The sequence below is a fragment of the Oryza glaberrima genome, chromosome 4 (assembly GCF_000147395.1).
Source record: "Oryza glaberrima chromosome 4, OglaRS2, whole genome shotgun sequence".
Lineage (NCBI taxonomy): Eukaryota > Viridiplantae > Streptophyta > Magnoliopsida > Poales > Poaceae > Oryza > Oryza glaberrima.
In genome coordinates, this window is record NC_068329.1 from 18111104 (window position 1) to 18136965 (window position 25862).

At 39.6% G+C, this 25862-nt stretch overlaps 1 protein-coding gene across 4 annotated transcripts; it reads left to right on the forward strand.

Annotated features, from left to right (window-relative positions):
* The first annotated feature begins 12166 nt into the window (after positions 1-12166).
* On the forward strand, positions 12167-21176 carry LOC127771055 (uncharacterized). 4 transcript variants are annotated; one of them, XM_052296859.1, is made up of 9 exons: positions 12167-12470; positions 14682-14752; positions 14850-15796; positions 16834-16894; positions 16976-17088; positions 17868-17958; positions 18399-18446; positions 18795-18870; positions 19560-20570. In XM_052296859.1, exons 3-9 carry the CDS (start codon positions 14850-14852, stop codon positions 19646-19648), a joined length of 1425 nt encoding a protein of 474 aa, XP_052152819.1. In that variant the 5' UTR covers positions 12167-12470; positions 14682-14752; the 3' UTR covers positions 19649-20570. The 4 variants fall into 4 exon arrangements, with proteins under 4 accessions (XP_052152819.1, XP_052152820.1, XP_052152822.1 ...); XM_052296860.1 differs by having other exon boundaries at positions 12168-12470; positions 20545-20570; XM_052296862.1 differs by lacking the exons at positions 18795-18870; positions 19560-20570 and adding an exon at positions 18547-18772 and having other exon boundaries at positions 12169-12470.
* The last annotated feature ends 4686 nt before the right edge of the window (positions 21177-25862 follow it).

Genomic DNA, 25862 nt, shown 5'->3' on the forward strand with positions numbered 1-25862 from the left:
GAGAATCATGGCTCCGGCTGCCTGGTAATAAGACTAAAGTTATAGAACTGGCAGATAATGTGATCTTATGATATGCTGTTTTTGAACCCTGTATTAGCTTTGATTTTTTTTTATTTTTTGAACTTTTTTATTTTTTTTAATTTTAATAATAAACTCATCTGAATTTTTTGGCCACACCAGCCTGCCTGACATAACAAAACAACACTGACACGCTACACACTGCGGATGTGACAGTTTTATCTTGTCACACCAACCAAGGTGAATATTATGATCATTCATTTACCTTGGCTCGTATCTACTGAGCATAACCATCATCACTAGCTTATTTTTGGATGTGGATTGAACTTTGACTACGTATTTCGCTCACCAAAACACCATGCATACGTACTCGGGGTGTAACCTACCTCCTCCATCCCAAAAAGAGTCTAATCCTAGCTACAAACCTGGATACATGCATGTTCAAATTCGTAGCTAGAGTTTGTCTTTTTAGGGGACAGAGTAGTAGCTCATTTCAGAATTCCTGCATCATATATGCAACTTACACTCATTCTGTTGCAAAACAAAGCTGCCGAGCTACAGGCTGCCAAAGACAACTACTCTATCTGTCTCATTTTAAGTATAATTATGAGTTTTTTTTTTCAACGTTTGACCATCCGTCTTATTTGATTTTTTATGATTAGTATTTTTTATTGTTTGTGTGACTTATTTTTTTTAATTTTTTCGTAAGTTTTCCAAATAAGACGAAAGGTTAAACGTTGAACACAGAAACTCTCACAACTATACTTAAAATAGGACGAAGGGAGTAACATAGCATGAATTGTGTCAATCATTTAGTATGCTAGGCATCCTCGCATTAATGATTGAAGACTTGTACTCCCTTCGTCCCCACAAAAAATGAATCTACGATTGGATGTAACACATTCTAGTATAACGAATCTGGACAGATGTATGTCTAGATCCGTAGTAGTAGAATGTGTCACATCCCGTACTAGGTTGATGTTTTATGGGACGAAGAGAGGAGGAACGAAAAGCCTATTTAAATGCTGCACAAGATGTGCCAAAGGTTGATTAGACAACATGAGATGCAGGTCCAAGAACGGAGAAGTATGCTCGTGGACAGTAGGATTGGGGGGCACTGGGAACTAAAGTTAAATGAAGAAATAACTCAAGGTGACGTTGAGAATACCCCTTTGCTCCCCAGGCTCAGCTCTTGATCGCACTGTGCACAGAAATTGGTCTTCGTCAGTTCCCTTTTGAGTGCCGTGGATTTCTCAGTGCCCTAACAGTAGGGTTCACTGCACTTCCTTTTATATTTTACTTGAGCTTCATCACATCTTCGTTCAACAGTATGATCAACTCTTTAAAAACACTTGGGTTATATATTTTTAGCGGTTTTCCTAGTTCATGCCCTTGTTATGCATATTAATTTTGTTGATGCAAATGTCACTCAATTAGGTCCGCAACCATTTCTTAATTATGGATATTATATTCTATTATCTAAAAAAAATTAGGTCCGCAACCATGGAAATTACCTAATTGAAGTTCATGCATGATAGCTAAAACAAAATTCACCGCTACATGGGGGTAATATCATCCTTTCAGCTTACAGTACTGATTATTACTGCAGGCCATAGGCAGCTATGGAGGGCTTAGAGTAATAGCAACGAGTAATAGCAACGAGAGGGCCCGGCATGCTTATGTTCTTATCCGGACCAATGTGCAGTACATCTATGACCCTCTCTGTACATGAAACCACAAATTTGATCCCTTTGGATAGGAAGATTTACAAAAACACTTATTTTTTAGATGCCCTACATAGCGATATTCGTACTCTCTCTACTCTAAAATATAAGAGATTTTGGATGGATGAGACACTTCGTAGGATTATCTAGATTCAGTCCTTTAAAATATTCTATCCGTCCAAGATCTCTTATATTTTAAGATGAAGAGAATAGTATGCAAGAGCAAGCCCCAAATATACTGACAGTTTCGAAGTTTGCACGCTCTAATGATACGTGCGCACCTTTACTCTCTAGTAAATGATCTACATTTCACACAATGTCGCTGGAAAGAAATTAAAGAACCAAGGATTAGTATGCGAGGGTTGGAGCATGGAAGAGGAAACTGAAAGGGTGCAAGTGTATTAGAGTGCACTATAAAGCCTGACCAAGAGTGGCCAACTTATGATTTATAATTTGTGTATAAGTGACGATAACTTATATTTTCACGTGTAGTTCCCATTTAGAAGAGAGGATCATAGCTAATTTTGGCCTGCAAACTAAGCTTGGATGCGGAGATAAGGAGCAAATTGTTGGCCTGTTTGTTGGTGAGTACTTTTTCACGGTGGTCTCTACTATAGTACCATTCTACTATATCTATGCATAGAAGCAGTTTAAGCCATTGATTTATGAGTTCTACTACCACTTAAAAATATTTTATTATTAATAGCTAAGATGGCACACTACTACACGATTGATTTTTCTGGACGTCCCTCCTCTTTATTTCCATGCAGTCCATAAGTGGAACCGCACGGAGAAATTGAGGGAGCGGCGCTGGGTGTCGCCCGTACGGAAAAATCGATTTTCCCGTGCGGGCGTTCTAATCCAACTGCACGGGATATTCCTCCCTCCTTTCCCTCCACCCACTTCAAATTTTTCCTCTCCCTCTTCCTTTTTCCCCTTTATTCCCTCTCAACCACTCCCTCAACCCTCTCTCCACCTTATCTCTTTTTTTATATCTTCTCCCTCAACCACTCCCTCAACCCTCTCTCTACCTTATCTCTTCTCCCTCAACAACTCCCTCAACCGGCTGGGGCGAGGTGGCGGCGGTCGGTAGAGGCAGCGGAAGGGCGGGCGCGGCGGCGGCCTGGGCGAGGCGGCGGCTGGGCGAGGCGGCGGCCGGGCCAAGGGGCGGCCGAGCGAGGCGGCCGCTGGGACGAGGCGGCCGCCGGGGCGAGGCGGCGGTCGGGCGCGGTGGCAGTCACGACGGTGGCCGGGCGTGGCGGCGAGCAGCGAGGTGGCCGTCAAGACCTCGCCGAGGGTGCCGACCGCTTGGCCCTCGCCGTCGACGACCACGAGGTTGTCGCCGACGACTTCCGCGGCGCCACCTTCCACCACCGCCACCACGCACTTGTCGAGAACGCCTACCTCCCCCACGTCCTCGCCGAGGGCCGCGCCGTCACCGTCCGCAACCGCCAGCGCCGCCTCTTCACCAACGGGGTGGCGGCAGTCGGGCGCGGTAGCGGCGAGCAGCGAGGCAAGGCTTTGTCGTCCGCTCGTCGTCCTCCTCCTGGTCGTCGAATGCGGCGGTCAAGGCAGCGATTTGGCGGCCGGCGGCGTTTTTTGCTTTTTTTATATATATATTTTTGGCCTTTTTTTGGTTCCATGCGGGTGATAATCCAACCGCCCGCACGCGAAAATGCCGATTTTCCCATATGATGAACTGCAGGCGGGTCAGACAACCGCACGCAAAAAACAAAATACCCGTTTGAAAAAATCTTGTTTGTAGCAGTGGTAGTATAAATAGAAAAGGTACGTTAGACAAGAAAAGATGAAAGGAGTATAGGAGAGCCTACCAAAAGAAATGGCCTTGGTGATAGGGGGCTATAAATTTCCCTATTTCTTGGTAGGGGTTCAAACATCCAGGCTGAGCTGTGTAATCATTTGTAGAATTTGCGGCGTTCATTCTTCACATGAAGGAACTATAACGACACACGAGAGAGATGTTCATCTAAATTTCTCAAAGAGAAACATGGCTCTGTCTGCCTGTAAAGACTAGAGTTATAGGACTGGGAGACAATGGGATCACTGGAAATCCATCCTGGTCGACTTCCACTACCCATACGGATATTTGGAGTTGTGTTGGCACTTAGCACTTGGCTGGGCTCTAGTAGAGATCCTCAGATCATCCATGAAGATAGTAGACAACGACAGACAAGGCAGCATATGCATTTGCATTTTGACCTGGAAGACAGAGTAGTCGTCCAAATTGTTGGTTCTACTTTTTGCAAATGTACATACTGTTGGCATCGCTACTCTCTCTGTCTTGTAGATTGAAATGTATGTGATCGTTTATTTTACCTTGATAGCTAGTCTAGCTAGTATCTAGTGCGAGCAATAAAACCATGGGATGTGGATTAAACTTTTTTCTGTGTTCTTTAGGATTACAGGATACGTCTTTAATTAGTTCACCAGAAGATCATACTCAAGGGCAAATTGACTTCACAGTTGTAGTCGTCATAATTATATTGTGGTACCTCCTTATTTAAGAGAGTTGCTGGGTTACAGAATCCGACTCTAACTTTACTCCTATCACCTATTATAACTCCAAGTCCAACTATAGCAAAATAAGACTAGTATATTTGATACCTATTCCAACACGCTTAGTATATTTTATTTCATGTTAGCATTTGCTAGGATCTTAGTGCATATTAGGATTTGAAATTTCAGGCCGAGGTATTCAAAATCCCCCAGTGGAGGGCAAGTGTTGCTAGCATTTGAGCTTTTGTCTTATCTTGATGCAACGGTATCAATTCTTCAGGAACATTTTAATTCATGCTAATCGGACTAAGGTAAATTAGTAATATACCTATGTGCTACTCCATCCATCCCATGAAGAGTTTGTTTTTTAAAAAATTTTATTAAATTTCTCCCACAAAATATTCATCTGGAGCACTTACTCTACCCTACTTTTGCTTGATCCACAAATCAACAGAGAGTATTATAACTTCACCCCCTGCACCACAAAATATTCATCTGAAGCACTTGGTTCTACTGCATGCACGATTAAAGGCACCGTTTATTACAGTTGAACAACTGAGCTTGTTGACGGGAGAGAATAATCATAAGCACATTATTGATTAAATATGAACTTATAAACTTAAAAATTGATTTAACCACTGCCTGGGACGCCCTTATGCCTATGAATTCAATGATTTAAGGGCCCCGGGAGGAATTAATTTTTAAGAAACTTATATATAGAAAGTTTTTTAAAAAGTTATCGTTCAACACTTTAGGAAATGTGCTTACGAAAACCAAGATAGTAGCTCAGTCAAGAAGCTGATTCAAACGGTGCCTAATGCTCTCGGGCTTACCAAATGACAAATGCCAGGTATATGACATAACATGATTGATGAGAGAGACATCAACGTGAACTAACCACAACACTTTGACTCTGTTCGGGGTCCAGATTTTCTAGAGTTGGCTTTAACTTTATCCGGTGGATTTGGACCAATCTCAGCCGTTATTTGTCACCAGTGGTTGAGATTAAATCAATACAGCTCAACCACCTATCCTTAATTTGTTCCTTCGACTTTTAATCTTACCTTCATCAAAGATTGTAAACGAGGACTCTATCGGCTATATCAACGAGCTGTGCAGCAGCATCAAGGAGCTTGACATGATGTACTTACATGTTGCTACTTGCTTGCGCTGAGTAAGTTTCTGCACATCGCAAGGCTGCCCATGTTCACCATCTACGATATCACTCTTCTCTACACTGAAAAGATCTTCTATGTTGGTCTATTAATCGTAGGAAGAAGATTAATTACGTTAATTTTCTTGATTACGTTGGAAATAGGACAGTTGAAAAGAAATATCCAAATATGCATCAATTAAGGGAGTCAATTATGATCTCAACCGTAGAAATAAAACGATGGATGAGATTTGGATTTGCCCAAATCCACCATGTGGAGTTGATGCCAACTCTAGGGAATCTGAACCCGTGTTCGGGAGGAGGGGTTTGGTCCCCGGCATGCAAAATGAAGCTTGTATTATTGCAAGATTAATTAAGTATTAACTATTTTTTAAAAAAATAGATTAATATAATTTTTTAAGTAACTTTCATATATAAAGTTTTTGTATAAATCACACCGTTTAGCAGTTTGAAAAACGTGCACGTGAAAAACGAGAGAGATGGGTTGGGAAAATGGAAGGAAGAACACAGCCTTATTTGTTTGAGAATCGCTTCAAATGAACTTTTCGTGAGATAGGAATATCAAATAATACAGTATGCAACAAACCGTCGATTGTCTTGGATAAAGTAAAACACATGAACACATGACCACATTACACCAAAATTTTTTCAACTACATATTTTAACTCTTGTTTGTGATACTGAAAGCCATCAATGTCTAAATAAAACCCAAGATCCATTGATATCCGCGGCAATATATCTAATGAGAATTGAGATACTCTGACTTACTTCTCTTTTGACTTATACTTCAAACATGAATCATTGATATGTGGGCCATCTATAAATTGAACCCATATGCTAATGACTCAAAATTAGAAGGAAATAAGTCCGATGATGCTTTTCTATCTCTATCTGATGAGGCATCCTATATTAGCTTTCTTTATCAGTGATATAGTAGCACAGCGTGAGCCTAGCCGAGATCGAGTGCTTTCTTCTAAGGCTATATAATGCATACCGATATGTAAGTAGATGCGATTTGGTTCTCAGCTGAGGCATGGATTGGGATGCATCAAGAATTCAAGTATGCCATTCTTCTTGGATTTTGCACAAGCCAAGAAACCTGCCACCACAAGAGTTCTTTTGCAACCCTCCATCCATGCCTTGCCTACTCTGCTGCTAGAAAAGACAATCTTTCAGCAGATGCAGCCAAATCAGAGCAACCGGCTGTTTCTTTCTAGAGTTGTTTCTGTATTTTGATGCTTTGCCGGAGGGGTACGGTGAACTTGTGATTTTTCATGTTATTGTGCAGAAGATCGGAAAAGACCCATCTTTTTAGTTTGTCTTCCATAAAGGAATTGAAACAAGTACTTAAACAGGCTGTTAAGTTTGTTCATGATCCATGGTTCCGTCATGTTTTGTTGTGTTGAAAATTGGGTTTAGTCTGCTCATGGTTCGTGTGATTGCTTCTTATTTAGAGCAAATCAACTTTGTCTATATATGTGATCGTGTCTTACTGTTACTACACTCAAAAAACCAGATCACCTCTATAGACTGATGTATCCTGCTTACTCCCTCTGTCCCATATTAAATCAAACCCTATCATCCCAATGCAAAAATAGTGGGGTGAAAATGACCAAAATATCCCTCATTATTAAAAAAAAATATTAATGGTGATAGGTAGGTAGAGGGTATTGAAGAAATAAAACTTCTCGTTTTACATGATGAGGGTAGCATGGTAGAAGTTCGTTTTTTATGGGATAAAATTCAAACTCCAGAAGTTGAGTTTTTTTAGACGGAGGGAGTAGTGCTTAGGCCTAGGGCTTGAGCTGGGCAGAGACAGCGTGGGGGCCGTGGGGGTCTTTAGACCCCCTACCCCTAATATACCATTAGAGCCCCCATAATACCCCTAAAATTGTAATCCATATATTTATAGATGAAGGGCTAATATAGACTTTGTTTGAGGTTGTTAGATGGCCCAAAAGGCTAAGAAGGCCCAAAAAATCCTAACCCAACCCTAAATCTCTTTTAGTTGCTCTTGATCATTTTGGTTTAGCCCCGCTATAATTTTATCCTGCCTCCGCCACTGGGCTTGAGTTTAAATGCACGTCTAGGAATTCTTTTTAAATAACCATTTTCTCACTCCACTTTACAAAGATAAGCAACTAGTTATTTTCCAAGAAAATATATATATGTGTTGCCCATTCAATTGGTAAGAACGTCGTGTGACCATGTCACCTATCCATTTTTTTTTAGAACGTGTCACCTATCCTATCCTGATGTACTATAAGATTGTTGGTGTGGGCTTGTTGGTGTGGGGGAAAAACGTGCTTGTGAACCCTGATGGTGAGTGACGGGTGGCAGGTATGTCTGCTCTGCAACCTCCCCGTCCCAAGAGCAACATGTGTATATTTACGAAAAATGGTTCCATAGTGCATTGCTGTAAGATACTCGCTTCGTCTCAAAATATAAAGAATCTTGGTTAAACGGGACTAGGGTTTTCAATTTTGAAATTGGTTTTTTTGCCGAGGGACCAAATTACCGAAATTTTGGAAATTTTGAAAATTTTTGGCCGAAATTATTTGAAATTTTGACTGATTTTGAATGAATTTAAATAAAATTTGACCAAATTCACAAAAATTTGCAAAAAAGGAAAATTTTGGGCGAGATATGAACTTGCCAGTGGGGGACAAAATTACCGAAAATTCAGAAATTTCGATATGAAATTTTAAACCCTAAACGGGACACACCATAGTAGTACGAAATTTTAATCACTAGGATGTGTTTTATCTAACCAAAATCCCTTATATTTTTAGATAGAGGAAGCATGATATACACGTATACATACACTTATTATCACCAGAAATATCATATACATATTCTTATTCTTATATGCTTTTATTCTAAATATGGATAAAGATAAAGAAAGAATCATGTCCACCTAAGGGCATTCACACTGCGTCCGGTCCTCATGCCGTGACCAAGGGAAAAAGACAAAGTACACATCTACAGGCTGAGCAGTGGAGAAAGCAGGGATCATATCTTCACAGTGCGCCACAGTGTGCTCACGGTGCCTCACCCCACGCACTCACTCAGAATTAGACTAAAGAACGAGTGACCAGAATTGGACATAAGAACTTCAGGTACATATGGCAGTAGCAAACGTGGCACACAATATTTGTTGAGGAACGATAAGGTTGAATGCCAACTCAACCCACTGTGAATGCCCTAAGAGAGGACTAGGAAATCCCATACACTTAAGGAATGACTAGGTAGTCCAGCACGGTGATTATAAGGTCTCCTATTTGGATCTTGAGTTTTACCTTGACGAGAGGTCATGTTCCGATATAAATTTAGGACCTAAGTTCAAAATCACACCACATTGAGTTCACACCAGGAAGAAGCTTTTTCGTTAGCCGTTGACTGCAAACCCATTGCTTTGCCCATCAAGGTTAGTTTGGTGGCCAAATTAGCTAAGCCTGCTACCCCTTATACTTGATATGATATGTTCTAGATTAATTTATACAAGTATTTGTAAAATCAAGAGTTGATTTAGATTTTATGATGAAAATATTGGTGGTTTGCTAATGTTAATTTGGAGATTTTATAGATGGTTGATTTTGTGAAGTGTACAGTTTCGGTTGACCCTGGCGGTCAGACCGGTCGTGTGCCGCCAGTCAGACCGCAGGTGTTACGGCGGTCAGACCGGTCGGCCCAACGATCTGACCCGCAGGATCCTGATCGATGTCGGTTTCGGATTGTTTTGTTGGATTTGGATATTTCCTTCGGGGATTTGGCTTCTAGATGGTTTCTATGCGTATGGATACTGTTGTTATACTAATGTGAGTCAAGTTGGAACGAACTTGGGCTCGGAATATGGTTTCTTGGTTGTTGCATGTGTAGGTGTTGCTTGAGGCCTCGGCAGAGTGTTGCCGGTAATAGATCGGAGTCAACTTGGGAGAAGTTGATGTCTAGGGATCAAGAGATCATGCGGGATACTAAAGGTTAGAGGACAATGCACGTGGTGATGAAGAAATCCATATGGTATACAAGAGGGATTGTGTACGTATGGAAAGAGGAGTCGAATTTGGAAAGGAGTCCGAATTCGGGAAGTTTGATTGAGATAAGGAAAGAGATGAGTTGTATACTTGTAAGAGAGGGTTTCCTACGTGGGTTAGGAGTCCTAAGTTGTAATAGATTCGTGGGCTTTGCACAGTCTACCTCATGTATAAATAGAGAGGGAGGGTGAGGCCTCCTGGTATCGGTTTTAGAGAGACTAGAGTTGATAGAGAGTTAGGGTTTCGAGTTTAGTTTGAGATTTTGGTGAGGAGTGCTATTGGTGCACTTTGTAAACACTAGTTGATGCAATAAAGTCAAAAAGTTTCAATCTACATCTTCGAGTTTGTCATCTACCATTGTTTCTGGGTCCCAACGGTCTAACCGCAGGTGTATGCGCGGTCTGACTGGTGGGATAGCGGTGGTCTGACCGCAAGTATCCGGGCGGTCTGACCGACGAGGCTTCGGCGGTCTGACCGGTGGCAGGAAGGCGGTTCGACCGGCGGTGACTGGACTTCGTCATCGACTTCGTTCAAGGGTAATCTTTAATTCCACAAAAGATTTTGGGTTTTTAGTTTTTCTTACCATTCACTCTCCCCTCTGGTAGGTTTGTTTGGTCTTGTGCGATCCTACAGTATTAAGGTTGTTACGGTGTTACCCACATCGAACACATCAGGAAACTAAGCGTGTAAAAAAATCTTTTCTTCTATCCTCTTATCTTATACTAGCAGCGTATCTATATGTATAGATGGGTATTAGAGGCACCCTAAAATACTGTAATCGGGTTTGATAATCCCCTGAGTAAAATGCAGCGTTGGTATCACAACTTACGAGGTGGGTGCAGTTTAGTCAGTCATCTTGTAAATTGCTCAAATAATTCACCCATGTTCGTTCGATGGTGCAAATCTTATCAAATACATAACAATATGGATTGTTTGATTTTCAAATTGGAAATCGTATTGACCTAACGTCATGCATTTTTTTAATCCATGTACTGGACAGGGCAAGCACTAAAATTACAAATTAACAATCATATTTTTCATGTATATGCTACTACTCTGGCTTTCAATGAACACGACCATATTATACTTGGCAATCAGTAACAAAATCTATTTTTAATTGGATTTTACTACCGTTAGTATTGCATGTTGGCTTATTATGGACCATGTGACCGTGTTTGCAAAAAAAAAAAAAGATAGCATATAACTTCATTGCGGACATCCCCACACGACACATGTTTTATATCATTTGCACCCCTAAAACAAGATGAGAGACTTGTTTGAGCATTCTACAAGATGGGTGACTAAATTGCACCTACCTCGCAAGTTACGGTACTAATGCTAGAATTTGGTAAGATATTTTAGTGGATTTGGTTGAGAAAAGAACGCAATTTGCTGATGGAAAACTTATCCAGAAGAAACCATTCAAGGAGGAATCGTGAAGACCACGGTATGACAGTTTAATTCTATCTATTAGTTAGGCAAGATTCAATAATTTTCCTTTTATCTTTAGGAAGTGTTTATCTAGTATTCGATCAGGACTTGTAATTTTCCTTTTTTTTTCTTTAGGAAAGTGTGTTTAGTGTCCGATTAGGACTCTTAACGGCCTACGGGTATAAATATATACACCTAGGACCATTGCAGGACATCTTTCGATCAATATAACTTCGGCGCATCGCTACTCTTTTTATTTGTCTTTCTCAACGAGTTCTCGCTTTGAGTTGGGCTACATCGGCTTCGATCTTCGATGAGGGGTAAGGCTTGTTATGGTTGTTTGTATCGGCGGGGTTATGGTCTCAATACTCTTGGTTTGTCGATATTAACACCTATTTATCATATACTTTAGGTAATCTAAGTTGATGTTTCAATTTACCTGTATTGGCCAGATCTTTTCTAGGGTTTTGTTGGTATTAGTTATTGTTTCATCGATCTAGATTAGCAAAGGTATCTATCACCCTTAAAAACAGTCAAAGGCTTAATTGTTTAGATATTATGTTTTTTTTCATACTTTGTTGCATCAATTGGTTTTGGCCTACTAAGTCATGTTTACAACCATAATCTCTAGCATGTTTTTTGATTGCCAATAAGAGTTTCATCGGGGTTTTAGTCAATGAGCTATCTAGGCTTTGCATCGGCTCACAAGGATTACATATAAGTTGGATTTAGCCGATGACAACAAATGTTTTATTAATTATTTAATCTTTTGGATTTAATGACATCGGACCTCTAGCCGATGTATGTTTTAACCTTTGGATCAACACTTATTCCATCATATCATTATTAGCCGATTGGTTTCTACTGATTTATATTCTTGTCTTATTACATTATCACCACTCGATTGTCTTTATATCATTGTTTACTCAAGTATTAGAATATACATTGGATATATAGCCGATTGTTCAAAACCCTATCGACATCGGCTGACATCGACGTCGGCTCTTTGTTGATCATCATAACTGATTGGCATGTCTGCATCTTATCGACCTTAGGATCTGTATTGGAGCTAAGCAGAACTCCCCGTATCTTATTAACTTTAGGATCTGTATTAGAGCTAAGCAGAACTCTTAAACAGTAATGTTCGTTGACTTAGTTCGCGCCAATACATATCCAGCACCATCGGCCGAACGCTCTAATCCCTTTATTTGACGAGAGACCAGAATCCTTATTATACATTCCGTTCGCTATTTGGGTTGGTTGGGCTATAGAAAAGCCCGTGTATCGCCATTTCGCCCAACTTCCCGGCCTTCCTTGTCCATCTCCCTTTTCTCTCCTCCTCCTCGCGTGCTCCCCGCGCCGCCTGCGCCGATCTCTCCGTCCCGCTGCCGGCGGCGCCGCGCCCCCACCCCTGCTGCTGCTGCTGCTGCTTCCGCGGCATCCTCGCGGAGCTTCCCCTCCGCTGCCGCCGATCCCCGTCCCTCGTAGCACCGGGGTGCTGGCGTCGTCCGCCCTGCTGCTGCTGCTGCTGCTTCTTCTTCTTCTTCTCCCGCCGCATCCTCCTCCTCGCCGGTGAGCCACCCGTGCGCGCATCCCTTCCTTCCTTCGCATCCGGTCTCGATCTGGAAGAGTTTTGCTCTTCGTATTAACCTTAGTCATTACTATTAATCAGTTTGTTTGGGGAAAAAATATTTGGGGGGAGGGGGTGGTTCAAACTGCCCCACGTTAGGTCTGCCCTTTTGTGCTTTGTATGTATGTATCTCAATGACATTGTGTTGGCAGTTTTGCTATCTGTTAGATGACTGAGAACTGTAATAAAGAAAAGATTTAGTCGAGTTTGCGCACCGTCGAATCCATGTGGGGGATGTGTGAGATTTGTGCTCTAGTTGTCCTCTTTAGCGGCATCCTGCGGTAGGGGGATGGCGGCGGCGGCGGCACCGGATTAGGGTTCATGGTGGGGGGATTGGGGGAGGGGGTCTTTGGGCTTATAGCGATGGCTGGAGCGGTGGTGGCCGTGGTGGGGTGTTGAGGCGACACCTCGGCCTTGGAAGAGGATGAGGGCGAGTTCCGGTGATGGCAGTGAGGGAAGATTCTCAGATAGGCTAAGAGGGGTGGGTGGGTGGTTCCGGAGGTTCAAGCTGGAGGAGACAGGGGAATAAATGGGATGAGGGAGGCTCTCAATGGAGTTGAGGAGAGGGCGATGAGACAGTGGCGATCGAGGGTGGCCTGGTAGGGAGGGAGTGGTGGCACGGAGGGGGTGAAGATTGGGAGGATGAGGTGGCAAAAGAATGAGAGAAAGAGTAAGGGCTAAGTTTGTGAAGGCTGCACGTCTTTGAACAATCGTGGCCATCAAAAAGTGAGTTCAGTTGACCAATGAATAGACAACCCCTAGGTTGATTCAATTGCATTTGGTAATTTTTGTGCTCTAATTTGAATGTGAAAAATTAGTACCATGCTGCAAAAAAAGAGAGGAAAATATGGTTGGAACATTAAACTTGATTCTCGTAGCACTGGTGAAGTGGTAAGGCAAGTGCAGGATAAGTTCCTCTTGCATTGCCTCTGCTTTGCATATATAAGTACCAGAGGTGAGGGGGATGGGACGGGAGTAAGTTCACCCCCGAATCCTACGCGGCGGTGTTTCCATCTCACACGAATCTACGCCGCCATCGACCCCTCTGCCTCACGATTGGCATCCTCTGTCTCAGCATCACCTGATCCGGCCCATACTAGTCACCAGCCAAGTACACCCACCCAAAATATGTGAAATGGTGAGAGTATTGTTTACATCTGACCCACCCAAAAATCCTTGTTCTATCCCCCTAACCCCCTCGCTTCTTCACTTTCTTTCTCTTTATCCTCCGTCTTCGCCCTACTTTGTACTATCCCACACAGGCCCCTCTTGCGCTAATTTAACCATTTTGCTTATCAAAACCAGATTAGAGTCTGTTCCAGGAAAATAATCTGAAACGTTGGGCCTCCGTGTATACCTGAGTGTGCATACCCCGCTCATTATACTAAGGCTGTCCCACTAGCCAGCAGAAAGTACAGAGTGAAATATTTACCCCATTTCATAGCCCTTAAATCTAGCAGGTAGACTCGATTATTTGATTTTGTCCTCTGCCTAAGACTTCCACCTTGGCCCGAGTCTCATTTGGTTGCACTGCAAAAACTACTACCTGGTTCTGAGCAGCATCTGTGCCAATTTTGGTTTGATGTGTTTATGAGACTGTCAAGTATTGATTTACATCATGGCATAAAATAATTCTAGCTATTTAAGTCATTAACATGTAATATTGTGTGACTATAGTTTTTTTTTTCTGTGGAGGAATTGGGATGGTGTTTTTTGCAGCTACCTAGTCATCTTCTTTGGAGTTCTAGTGTCAATGGGGACATTGAAAGTTATTTTATTTGCACCAGGAATTCTGTGTGTGAATGAATTATATGAACCCCATTATTTGTTCCTGGCTCCCATATTAGCATGTGAATATGTGATAGTTTGTAGCTTGCACTCTTATGTAATAGGGTCTTTCGAAAATTTCAGTAAAACTCGTAAAGCATTTGTTCAAAGCTTCTGATTTTGTGAAAATTTCAGAAATTGTTGTAGTTGTGAGAAGTTAAATTATTTGGTAGATCAAATCTGTTAACATTCCCTTGGTGCTAAACTGTTATCTTGCTAGAAGTAATTCTTATTTTCTGGGCCATATCTTTTACAACAGATTAGATACTTTACCAGTTCTTTTTGCATTGTTCTTTCTAATTTATTATCTGGGAACTTACTCACAGGAATTGAAATAAAGGATTACCACATTAAGGTTGAGGGTCAGCTCGTAAAGCAAATTTTCAGCAACACACTGGTATAATCTATATGTATGAGAAGTACCTTTTATTTGCAGTGCAAATATATCTTTGGCACCACAATTTATGTTGCTTGTGGTGACATGTGGTTAACAGATGACTCCAAAATGGAGTGAATGCTCTTCAAATAGTTATAGAGAATTATCTTCAAAGGAAAATGGAGAAGGGAAATCATCCATAACAGAAGCAGTGCCTTCATCTACAAGCTATTTTGGTTCACCAGCTGTCAACAGAATGTGTTCTCTATCCGCACAAAAGAAGGATGGCAATGTCTATAAAAGGAGGAAGATGGAGAAGGATTCAACTTCCCTTACAGCAAATGAAGAATTTAAAGAAATGACAGCTCAAAACTGCACTTCTGAAGATCACTCTTCATTACTGCTACCTGTTACTTCAGATGCAATGGTTTCAAATTCAACGGCACCTATCCTTGAACATGATGAGCCTGCTGGAGTTCCGCTGGTGCCAAGATCTGGTGTGAATGATAGATCTTCAGTATCTAGTATGCTGCCACCTTTCATGATGTTTGATAAAAAGGATGCTACTGAATGTTCATCGTCAAATATTGGTTCTACAGAACCAATGACAGGCTTCACATCGGCAAGGGATCTTTGCATTGCCATACTGAGGGAAGATGGACTCATAACTGAATCTCGAACTAAAATCAAGGCAGAGGAATTGACTGGTTATGATGCCAACTTACTGTTCCAATGCAAAACTTGTGGGAAATCAGACCATCCATTAAAGATGCTTATATGTGATTCTTGCGAAGCAGCGTTCCATCTGTCTTGTTGCATCCCTCGTGTTCATGAGGTACCAACTGATGAATGGTATTGTCTGCCATGCTTCAGGAAGAAACCAAAGAGTCAGTATGGCAAGCTGTCAGAGGGAAAGGTCAAATCTTCAGGGAATATCAACCAAAGGCCTCATGGCATGAGTCATATAGAGTACATGTTAAAAGATACCAAACCATATGTTACTGGGGTTCGAATTGGTATAGACTTTCAAGCAGAAGTGCCAGAATGGTCTTGTCCTACTTCCAGGTGTGTCATATAATTGCTTTTAGTGTTGACATTTGCATTAAGAAAGATGGTAGATATAGTAAACATGCAAATTTTTTATGACAAGCTTAATATCTAGAAGCAGCTTTTTTACATGGAAACAAAGATGATTTAACTTTTGTTTTTGTTCTAGTCATGACAATCTGAAGTGCTGTAAGATACAGTCTTCCTAATCCATGAATTGAATATGATGCTAAATCATCATTATGTGAGATTGATTACTATATTTTTGTAATGATCTAATGCTAGTTGTTTATCATTCTGAAGAGGAATATTTTTTCTTATTGGACAAAAAAATGCTTGTGATTTTAGTCTGGAAACTAAGTTGCTCCTTTCCTTTGCAACATGCTTTTAACGGTATTTACTAGTAATATTGATGTTTATTGCTACTAAAAATCATGAGAGTTCACTTAAATAATTGAACAAATGGAAGAACTGCCACATACCTGGGACAACAGCAAACATTTTAAAAATCCTTATCTTATTCTTTTGAAAACATTAAGTAATCAGGGCTGGATTGATCACTTGGGGTTGTCTTTGATCATGACATGTTTGTTGGACAGAGACTGATTGTGCTGTTGTTGCAAAAAATTTGATTCACCACAGTTTCGAACTAACTTATACAATGACTTTGTTTTGATCTAGAGAAGTCTTTGACGTGCATATGATATCAAATCATTTCAAACATTAAGTATGTTGTAACATCCATAATGTGCCATCTGCTTGGACTAATATGAATTATGAAATAGTTCAATCTTCATGCATTTATGTATAAGCTCCACATACATGGTTGCTGTTCTACCTTGTTAATACAGTGTTTTCTCCTCAAAAGTTAAGGCTTTACCTTTTTAATTCTTGTTATTAATAGAATTTTCAGTTTTCGCATTACCATGAATAATAAATCGTACTTAGAGCCATAGAGATATAGTGTATTATTTGTTGCATCACTGGCACCAGATTAGTGTAGCTTACATTCTCGTTATGTCAGCATGTTTGTCTTGTTATTCCTTTTCTTGTAGTGGTGATGTTTATTGCGAGGAGCCCTCTGAATTTGATTCTGCTGACCTCACTAAACTGAACGTAAGATTTTTACCTTCCAGTTAAAACCATTTCCAGTATCCCCCTCACAAAGTTTCTTAAGCTAGTTCCTTGTTTATACAGTGGTCAAAAACTAATACTCAGTATAGATCTTCAATCGGTAATTGGATACAATGCCGTGAGATCTTGAGTGAAGGAGATTCTGATAAGCCAGTCGTCTGCGGCAAATGGAGACGGTAAAGAAAATTTCTGTTCTCACTTCTCAGTTGTCTGTCTCCAGTTCTATATTATTATCGGTACGCATGCAAATCATGTTTATTCTATGGCAACTCGGTTTGAGCCTATATATTTTTTTTTAATCAGTGATTCCCATCATAGCTTCTTTTTTCCTGGTCACTGTATCATAAGTTTAGTGTGGTTCCATTTTTACGTAACACAAGGTCCTTAAAGGATGTTACGACTACTTAGGAGCGTAACAACTTTTTTCTGTTCGCCAAAGTAGGAGTTGGTTCAACATGTTGAACATGTCAAATTTATTCAATTTCCGGCATGATGTTGCACAAAATACAACATGCTTATATATATAAATATGATTTTTGAAGAAATTATTCATATTCTTTTAGTGAGTTTAATCCTCAAACAGGTACAGATTTGCTAATCTCTAGACTTATCTACATTCTGTTTGCTCATTATTTGTACTGTACTGAACCAATGCCATTAAGTCTTATAGTCGAGCCAAGTTGCCACAGTTGGTGACTTGTTTGATTGATCGACTAATGACCAATTGGTCTCTATTAGCCACGACTGATCTACTGGCTAGTCATCAAGTCATTGAATCCATCCTACTTCAGTCCACTTCAACTAGTAAAGTGCTTTATTATTTTTGAGTGAAGCACTAATTATTTGCATTGATTTCAGTGATCCTGCTGCTTTATGTTAGTTTTGTCTTTCCTTGTTCACATCTTATTTATCCTTGATGATATCTCATAGATATGCTTCATGGGATCTCCTGCAGGGCACCTCTATTTGTTGTTCAGTCAGATGATTGGGACTGCTCCTGTTGTCTACCTTGGGATCCAGCTCACGCTGATTGTGCTGTTCCGCAGGTAAGATTGCATTTGATTTACTAAGTAATGTATTAATTACACAAAAAAAGTGGCAACATATTTTACATGTCATAATGGACATTACTTCTGATTTCTGATCCCAAGACAGTTATCTTGCTTTTAAGAGTCACATACATTACTTCTCCATCATCAATTCTACACTTTGTTGCTTTTAAGAGCCACATACATTATTCACACATAGGGTTTAAAACAGTCAGCCTGCTCATATATTTGACCTAAGTTTTTTTTTTCCTGAAGTTATCTGCATAATAAATTGTATTCCAGACATTCCAACTCCCAAGAATTCTACTTATATCTGGGTTGCCTACTGTGCTACTCAAAACCTTTTTTTGGCTATTGCACATCTAGTAAGATCAGACACAACAATGTTTCAAAGTGACCTTTTTATCCTATTCCTGAAATTATATTGTTTGCTGTAGGAATTGGGTACGGATGAAGTTCTAGGGCAGCTGAAGTACGTGAGGATGGTAAGTTCTAATGCTACAAATTAGTGCATCTACATATGTGTTGTCACTTTCTACATGAAAATTGAAGTATGGCTGCTTTTTTTTTTCATGTGGATACAAGACTTGAAGAATTAGTAAGTAGTACAGACGATGAGTTTTTTGGGTCAGGAAAAGGGCACATTTTGAGAATAGCACAGCAATTTAAGAATTAGGTCCACACCTAGCCTGTCTAAAGAGTAAATTGCACTCGTGGTGGCGGATCTAGAAATTCCCTTGAGCCTGGGCAAGCCTAACAGGGGCTGATGTAGCATCCCCTAAAAGAAGCAGATTAAGTAGAGTTATTAAGTGATAATCCAATGTCTGATGCAGCGGAGCCTAGGCAACTGCCCGTGGTGCCCGGGCCCTAGCTCTGCTACTGCACTCTCACGGTACAACAACTCGGCAGGTGTGTGTGATCTAGTACAAGAACTTGAGAATTGAATGCCTAGTTGCAACAACTTGGCAAGTGGGTGCATTCTAGTTCAAGAATTTGACAATATTTATAGTATTTTGGTGCAACAACTTGGTTAGGGATGTTGTGCTGTTTTGGTCAACGAGTGCTAGATGAGTTATTCCACGATGTCAATATGCCATCACATAGAGCAATCCTGTGGATATTATCTTGCAATATTGGATTTAATGTATAAGAACTACGTTGCTTAACCAATTTGCACCCTTGGTTTGGATTTTTTGTTTCACTTTCTCAAATGTTAACCGAAATACAAAATTTTCTGCATAGTAAAATTTAATTGACTTGTAGTTACTAGAATGAAAAAAATAAGTATGCGTATACAAATTTACGCAAGTATATTGACAATGAAAGTACATAAAAAATCGAATCTGTAAAGCAAAAAGATGCTTGAAATAATTAGTTCTTGCATCACTACTTAAGTTATTATACCAAAATCATACCCGCCTTGCAAGTTGTTGCACCCGTAAGCTCACTTATATATTGCACCCATTTACTAAGTTGTTGCACTAGCATACTCACTTCTCAAGTTTTTATTAAAAAATAAATATTTTTTTGACTTGTTTTATCATCAAAGAAACTATGATCTTACTCTTTTACATATTTGTACTAAAATTTTGAATTAGATGAATGGTCAAACATTATGCGAAAAGTCAATGGCGTCATTCTTTTTGAGATGGAGGGAGTACTGAACTGCACCTACTTGCTAAGTTGATGTACTGTGAATGCAATTTACTCCTATCTAAATCATCTGCCGACATCATAAATCTTTGTTCCTCTTGTGCAGTTCTTGTCATGCCTGTGTTAGTGGAACGATGTATTGCTGTACCATGTTCTTGTTTGTTAGAATTATCATCAAATTCTGTATGCATATGCTTCAATATGTTTTCAACTGAGTTACTAGTTCAGTTCTTGCATTTACTCATGCTTGGTATAGTAGTAAATCCTTTAAAATCCCTCTATAGCAATCTTATAAAAATTAAGTAACATATAAGTTAATTAAATATTACATATAATATATCGAATATATTAATATATATTAAATATTTAAATATGTTAATTAAATATTTGTTTATCAAATTAATATATTTTAAATTAAATATATTTAGCTTATCCAGATTCGTAGTACTATAAAGTGTCCCATCCATTCAAAATCCCTTATATTTTAGGACGGAGGGAGTAGTAAATCCTTCTAGATGAGTACATAGAACTGTTACCACTTAGGGGAACTTTCTTGGCAATCATGGATAGATTCTTTGCAATTGTTGCTTTGTAAATTTTCGCCTTTTTTCTGTACATAACTCTCTTAACATATATTAATAGATAGCGCAGTAAGAGTCTCCTGCTGTTTTCCATAAAAAAAAGAAAAAAAAACTAACCTGGGGAACCTGTGCTTCCTGTTTTTGACTGTCCTCAGATGCAATAGCTGTCAAATTTTGGTTAGGGCAATTTTATTTTTTTTCATACAGGACATTAATTAAACAAAATGCTATATGATTATTGATTTTACTATTGTCAATTGGCGAGCTAAAAATATCTGTCTGAACCTAATTTATGTAATGAACTCAAGGTTTCGAATCAACTGACATCTTCTCTTTCATGAATATTCAGGTGAAGAATCGGCTGGTTGATCGAAATCACAAGCCTGCTAACGTTCAAGGATGATACAGCAGTAATTCCTATTCATCCGGTAAAGAACGGTTACCACTCATCATGTTGTTTTGAGTGGAGCCATCTGTTGTCTATAGAGCACCTGCAAAACATGTTGTAGCCTCTTCCGTTACTTGATGCTAGCCATCCTTCTTTGTATTGTCCACGTAGGTTTAGATCCAAAAGATCTGTACGACCTTTCTACGGCGTAGGCTTGTTCACGCAGTTCTGAAAGTAGTATCTGCACAACTACTGGTTTTAGCTGCTGGCAAACAATCCTACGATCCTGCAACCGATTTTGGTTGATGTAGTTTTTGGAACATAGGGGGGAGACAGGAGCATTTGTAACGGCATTTAGTATTTTGTGAGCATTTCTCTAATGCTGCTGCTGCCGGCCTGGAAAGGAATGCTGCTTGGTGGTATTCCATTTTGTAATGCCTGTTGTTTGTAGAAGCAGTAGATATATATCGAGTTCTATGCAGCCCAGAAGATATCTTGCATAGGCAGCCATCATCTTGTACAAAGGAAAAAAACAAAACATTTTGGATTTTGAAGTGCTGCGTTTTTTTACATATCTTTCAGGCTACACATGTACTATCTGGAAGTATTTCAGAGTTTTTTTTGGGGGGGGGGGGGGGGGGGGGGGGGAATAAACGTATTTATTTGTGCCATAGAAGCTCCCATGTGGTTTCAAAAACTTGAGTTACGATCTGTAGCTGCAAAACTTCATGTATTCCTGTAGATATACGGCCTTAAAACCAATAGCTATATTATCTATACTCTTTATAAAAGAGAGTATAAAAGAAAGTAGTGGTGTGTTGGTTTTGCCACCATCCACATTACCAACTCCCAACTTTTCTTATGTAAAAAGTGACATGTTAACTGTTCTTATCAACTCTAGTTTTAGAAAAATAATATTAGTGTAGGGCTAAAAATGTTCACATGTGATTAACAAATATGTACAACAATTAAGAACTAATAAAAACATGTTAATAATAATTTTCTTCAATTAAAATCCCATTGTGACGCAAGGGCAATATGCTAGTGGCCTTAAAACCTGCAAAGCAATAGGTTCCAACAGGTCGAACTTCGAAGGATGGGCAAGAGTGAAGAGCACTGAATTTGTGGACTTGTGTTTGATGGAATTTGATGGTACTCATGCATATTGGGTTTCGGAGGTATCAAGAACTGACACATTTGTCATCTCTTTAGATGTGCATTTCTGTTGAAATGGCAAGCAGGAACTATTATTTACAAATGCACATTCGAGGAAATGATAAGCACTAGTGTCAAAGCTGATGTATACTACGGACGTGGCTTGCCTGTTCCTGTGGAGGGTATGAGAGTAGGTACAATAGTAGACTATAAACCAGCTATAAACACATATTGAGAAGATGAAAGAAGTAGCCATAAACACATATCGAGAAGATGAAAGAAGTAGCCAGTTGTAGCATGAGCTACAAGACACTATGTGTATGATAGGTGGGGCCAGATATTAATAGTGTAATATATATTTATAGGTAACTAATTAGTTATAAATTATTTGAAGCTAATAGTTGACTATACTATTAAATAAACTTGGTCTGAGTTCGTCGGAGGCTGGTCACGCAACCAAACTCCCATTTTTCTCGAAGTTCTTTTTTTCTCTCTCTTCTGGATCCTTGCAAAACATGTACTTTCTTAAACAACATGAACGGAGGGAGTAGCAGACTAGTGGTTGCAGTTGCTGGTAGTCTTAAATTTTATAGTGGTTGCAGTTGCTGGTGCCGTCTTAAATTTTACCCAGGAGTAATAAGAAGGCTTTGTTATTGCCACAGTATTTTCTTGTTTATTTTTTTTAATCACAGAAATCAAGTGACTGCATCCAAACTTGAGGACAAAAAGAAAATTCCGTCGTGTGAACCTAAGCCTCTATAAATAAATTGGACACACTACTCGTGTTTATCGAAGGAACTAATATATGTTGCTACTATAGGTTCCTTTCATAAATGCAATCTGTTGGGGCATTTGAGCATAATTTTCTAGCCTGTTGTTTGCATCGACAAATATAGCCAGGTTCGAAGGGCCTGTACAGACTTGACCACATTTGGTTTCCTTTGTTGTCCACTTGATCAAATTACCTTAAACTCTGTCTTTTAACAGGCAGCAGAATATATTGCACTGAGAGCCCAACTGAGGGTGCAGCAAGAACATAGTGCTAGGAGTTCGTGAGAAGAAAAAGAGCCGCACATTACAGCAAGAGTTTTCATGGGTTGTGTTCTTGACTTTCATGAATTGCTGGGCTTGGGAGTTGTCAAGAATTTGAACATACTAATTTACTCAACAATGTCTTCGAGAGTTCGAGTCTCAAGTAACTTACATGGGAATACTGTTCACTCTTCTTTCGTTTCGGTCTGTAGATTAAGTTGGGTGAGTCTACTGGACGGGTGATTGTAGGACGCGGCAACGTGTGCCCCTACTTCGAAGTCTGAGACCGCTTCGTTCCGTGCATATCTCACACAGATGGATGGATTTTCATGTGTGTTTGTTTTGCTTCAGCAAAATACTACTAGTGTCATTTAAAAAAATGAATTTATTATCAAATTATATTGGATATATTTTATCTTACATATGACAAATCTTTTGTAACAAATTTTGTTTTTTCTTAGATAACTATAACTAATTTTGTTTATTGACGAAAACCCACCATTTTTTAAAAAATATATATACATGTAACAATTTTACATACAAACTTTCTATATACAAACTTTTTATATATAAACTTTATACACGCAAACTTTTTAGGTATAAACATTATGTATATGTATAAACATTGATAGAAAAATAAAAGTATGATGTATGGGAAAAAAAACTAACGTTATTTTCAGCCCATAAATTGGAGAGGAAAAAAAAATATCACGGACCTGATGTATGTGAAAGTGCAGGTACTACGTCACAGCCTTCTTGTTTTATTTTTCGGCGCCACTGGTTGTGATGGATGCTAAACTGTGCAAAAATTGTAAACGGGCGGGCCAATCCAACCGCACACGTTCACCCGCATAGCCAAAAGTGAAAAAAAATAACCGCGATGACAAAAAAGCACCTGAACAAAATTGGTGGGTGGATCCGATCGCGCGCGTTACATGCTACGCGACCGATCGCTAAACCGAATTCGCTAATGCGCGACTGACTGCGCGCGCGCCCTCCCGCGCGGCGAGGCACGTGGCGCGCGCGGAGAGGGCTGCGGCGGCAGCGCGTGCGCAGGTGGGGCCCGGGTGTGTTTTTCGTTTCTCTTTCCTGTTTGGTTTTTTCTTTCCGGTTTTTCTTTCCGGTTTTTTTTCTGGTTTTTTCTTCTTTTTTTTCCGTTTTGATTTTTTTAACATATACGTGTACAACTTTTTATACGTACTTATGTATACTTTGTATACGTGAATACAAACTTTATATACGTCATATATAAAGTGTGTATACACGTATACAAACTTTATATACGTCGTATATAAATTCTGTGTACGCATATATAAACTTTGTATCTAGTACGTATCTATACCTTATATTATGGACGATTTTTTTGATTCCACCTTTGTTTCTGGTTTTTTGATTTTTTTTCGTTTTTTTCCTTGTGGGTTTTTTTTGGTTTTTTCGTTGTTTATATGTACGTGATACAAAGTTTCTATTCACGTATATAAAGTTTATGTACGCGTATGCAAACTTTGTATCTCGTACGTATACAAAATTTATATGTGTACAAACTTTATTTACGTGATGTATTTTTTATTTTTTTGATTTTTTAATACATACATATATAAAGTTTGCATACGTTGTATATAAACTTTGTATATGTATACAAAAGTATACAAAGTTTATATATATGTATATATATATATTTTAGTAGCACTAGTAGTATAATAATACTACTACTAGTAGTATTAGTTGCAAGTAGTGATACTACCACCACCTAGCAGTAGCAGCAGTGCTAGTAGTCCTAGCTGCGCGCGGGGCCCACTAGCAGAAGCAGCGCTACTAGGCTAGTAGTAACAGTAGTAGTACTAGTAGACTAGTATTGGTAGTACAGGGGTGAACCGGTCGCGCGCCCACACCCCCGCGCGACCAGTCACGTATTAGGGTCCCCCTCGTTAAACAACATTTTCGGATCAAGTTGAGGGCTGAAATTTGGCTACTCCGATGTTACCAACTTTCAGAGCTACTTGTATACATTGTCATTTTTCAATTAATAACATCTTATTTTTGTCCTCCATTATCTTAGTTTCATTTTGCGAGGACTGGTATGATATTTTCAGGAGAGAGGCATACACCTTGTTTGAACCTCGATCAGTGCCATGCCATGTAAACAGAAGCCACCATTAGGACAACGAGACCTAGGTCAGAACAAGTATTTCAAAAGGGTGAGAGGTTAGGCGTGTTCAGAAGCTGCAAACTAGTGCTGTTCATGCATGAAAACCCAAGTTGCCCTCCATTTAATTTGTTGTCTAAAACAAGAGAAAGGTCATAATTTACATGAACATTCCATAGTCTTATTAGTAAGATGATGTAGAGCGAAAGATTTGCTAGGTGTGAAATCCCATTGTATTTGAGTCACAGTAATATGTTATTTATCGTAGGTCTGAGAAGCATTGGGAGGTAACTCATGGCTGAATGTCCTGGGATGACCAAAGATGTAGACGTTAGGAGGCACACAAGGGATGCACACCTTCCATTGACACCGTCCAGCAGTGATGTGACATATTTTTGGTCCAACAGAAAGACCTTCCACTTCATACGTTTCTTTAATTAGTGAGGCAAACTGTTGGTATAGCCCATGCATCATTTTAATTCGAAATTCTATTCAGTTCAAGCAAGTGAACCTAAGTTTAATAATTTTCCTTGCGCAATCACTAACCACTGCTATGATGCTATGAGCAAGCAGCTAGCGGACACCATTTAAAAAGAAAAAAGAGCAGAGATGTAAAAGGCAACTGAATTTGAGCAAACTACTCCAGTGCATACTATTCACGGACCCAATAGTATGAATGGTCTTTGAAATGAACCAAGTAAATGACGTTTAGTAATTGGTTCTAGTTCATATATTTTCTTCTGTCCAGCCACGCGGTACAGTACTGCTTTTGTACTATGCACAAGAGCAAATATCTAACATATATGAACCAACATAAAAGAGAGCCCCACAACGAGACACAATGCTTATTCCCTTCACAGCTCATCTTGCACTCTCAAAGATTGGTGGGAAATTTTATGCAAGATAACACATGTAGCTGCAAGGAAGCTAATTCTTGGAGACCTTA

Coding starts and splice junctions, on each gene's coding strand:
- LOC127771055 (XM_052296859.1), top strand. CDS start 14,850: ATGACTCCAAAATGGAGTGAATGCTCTTCAAATAGTTATAGAGAATTA. Junction 15,797..16,833: donor TGGTCTTGTCCTACTTCCAG/GTGTGTCATATA, acceptor CTTTTCTTGTAG/TGGTGATGTTTATTGCGAGG. Junction 17,089..17,867: donor GTCTGCGGCAAATGGAGACG/GTAAAGAAAATT, acceptor GATCTCCTGCAG/GGCACCTCTATTTGTTGTTC.